Raw genomic sequence first — 2,573 nt, 5'->3', positions numbered from 1 at the left:
GTTCTTGATTACTTTTTGATAAATAATTCGTTCTTATTGCGAAATAGGAGCACTATTTATCAATCTGTAATAAAAGAGGTGAGGAAATTCTGTCTTTCTTAAAGACAAAAATTTTTGAGGCGAAATACCCAAAAAGAAGTTTGTAAAAAAATGAATCCGCCTCAACAATATAGAACTTATCTATGACTGTTACTTGCAGCGCTTTCAAAGCTCTGGTGCCCAACGCGCTGCTTACACAAGAAAATCTGCGCCGAATGCAGGAATACGAGTCCGATTCTGATGAGGAAATTAATGTGAATGATGAGTCCGACCTAGAAGATGACCGGGGAAGACGGTCGCGTTCTTCCAGTCCGGTGGACGTAGTCGAAACTAGCCCAAGAGAAGGTCAACCCTTGCAGTTAACCATGCACGACAGAGATTAGAGTGGTAAGAAGGGCAGCAGCCCCAATTGAGCAAAGCTTTAGGACTGGCGGAATCTTTGTAGATAATACTTCAATGTTCCTTATTTTTCTATGTCTTTTTCGTGTTTTAATTTTAACTGTATTTCCAAAACTGGCTGGGGTTAAACATTGTAGGTAAGCCTTACCATATGGCCGTATGGGAGCAAATGTGAAATTTTACATTTAGTTTGACTGTAAACGAGTGGCTAATTCATCCCTGCCTTCTACTAAATCTTAGACAGTGCTCCATCTAAAGGTTTTTTCAAAAGGCTGTTGGATTACAGGGTCACGACACACTTTAGTTGAATGAAAAAAATATGAACGGCACAATATTCCAAATACAAATTTAAAAATGGTTAATAAAAGAGCTGAAAGTAGCGTTTACGACACGTTTTTAGGCTTCAAAGAAAATAAACAATATCTGTTACAAAGTTCAGATTTTTTTAGCTAAAAGGTTTGCATACCCAAGCGCTGTACAGGGTAATTTCGAGTGAGCGCTCTAATGAATGTTTATAGAAAGTTTAATTAATGCTAATGGATTTTCGTAAATTGTTATGAAATAAATTTAAATTTAATATTAAATAACATTTTATGGCTTAGGATGAAATGTATAACTTAGGACCGAAAAACTCATTTGGTCAATAGGCTTTTTAGAAAGAAAGAAAAATTATCATCATATGCAAATCGATTCAAATTATTCCAAAACTAAGTGTTGAACCAATCATTGAAAACTGGCTCTTCCATTTTTTTAAGTTTAATTATCCTCTTAAAATTGGTTGGCACAATAATCGTTAAAACTTTACTGTCCTCGCTAATGCCGGTATTACACTACGCAGTTTGCCCAGATATATTGGCCAGTAAATTGGGCCAATTATTTAAGATCACCACATATGAGCGTAACGGGTGAAATCGGTGTGCGATCGATAAATCGTACGATTTATTGCAGACTTCGAACATGTTGGAAATGATTGGTTATTCTGAAAAACTTTTGGAAATTTTTAAGTTTATTTGTTATTGTACGATGCACAATATTGGCAGCGTTAATGTTGGTTTCACTGAAATTGCTCTAATTTACAATCGAATAGATCGAGTTGTATAATTCGATTCTTCTCAACACTAGAGTTCAGTTGCCAAAAAATCGATAGAATGAACTGTGGATCTTTTGAGTCTAATTGCCGAAATAATTAAGGCTAAATTGCTTGTAGCTCGATAGCGAAAGATTGATTTTGCCATTAAATTAATTTGAGAAAACCTTTAATCGTTTACATATTCGTCACGGAACATTTTATATAAAATCGATGTTTATTAACCGGTCAAAGATAGGCATCAAGCGGTGTAAGATCTGGGAGACGGGTTGTCCAATTTCACAATTCAAGCAATTTTGTTGTCGATTTTCAAACTATTTCAGTTTTTTACTTTTCCAAAAGTCTACACATCTGTTAGTCGAAATGTTCGCACATAAACATTTCAGATCCTTGCCTTCAGACAAATTTCCTCAAGACGAAAAAGCCACTAGCCGGAAACACTGCTGAAACACCCTGTATATTTGGAAGTAAAATGTGCTTCATGTTATTTCAGAAGCTTTGTCCATGTAAATCTCGAATGATTTAGCCACCCGGTAAACCTATTTAACATTAATTTATTTTTATGTAAAAAGTATTATTTATTAGTTCAAATTAGTTGTTAGTTAAATCCTGTAAAATATTAGACCCAATTGCTAATCGGTAAGTGTAAATAGTCAACGAGTTGATTGATATTCTTTAAGAATAAAATTCACATTTAAATGAACAACGTTGTTTTACTTAGTCAACCCTAAAGTGATTTTGGATCAGCTGGCACGAGTGAGTATATGGCAGACCATATAAGCATAATCTTGATTTGCCACGCAAAATCCAATAAAGAGAGCATAAAACCCGAATAAGGAGTGGCAAAAGGTCAATAGTAGCTGAAATATTTACGATCAGCACTTTCGATACTTGTAGGATGGAACACCGAATGTGGAGATGTTTGTGTCCATTGATTTTGGTTCAACACGACTTTTAACGCAAATATTTACAAGGTTTTATGTCCGAAGAATATAAAACCAACATAAAAATATTGAAATTATCTTTCCAAATTTGGTTAAGTACAATG

General features: G+C 34.6%; 1 protein-coding gene across 2 annotated transcripts in view; it reads left to right on the top strand.

Moving 5' to 3' along the window:
• The window catches only part of LOC109535579 (paired box protein Pax-6), a 41,446-nt gene extending 39,218 nt beyond the window's left edge, over positions 1–2,228 (top strand). For both annotated transcript variants that reach the window (XM_019901500.2, XM_019901498.2), the window contains exon 9: positions 200–2,228. Coding sequence is in view for 1 of the 2 variants with exons in the window: in XM_019901498.2 (XP_019757057.2) it covers positions 200–422 (223 nt within the window). In the remaining variant the exon portion in view is untranslated. The remainder of the gene's footprint in view (positions 1–199) is intronic.
• The last annotated feature ends 345 nt before the right edge of the window (positions 2,229–2,573 follow it).

This window comes from Dendroctonus ponderosae, unplaced genomic scaffold (genome assembly GCF_020466585.1).
Source record: "Dendroctonus ponderosae isolate FM_Combo_2020 unplaced genomic scaffold, Dpon_F_20191213v2 Dpon_F_20191213_1, whole genome shotgun sequence".
Lineage (NCBI taxonomy): Eukaryota > Metazoa > Arthropoda > Insecta > Coleoptera > Curculionidae > Dendroctonus > Dendroctonus ponderosae.
This window is presented reverse-complemented; position numbering and strand designations above follow the sequence as displayed.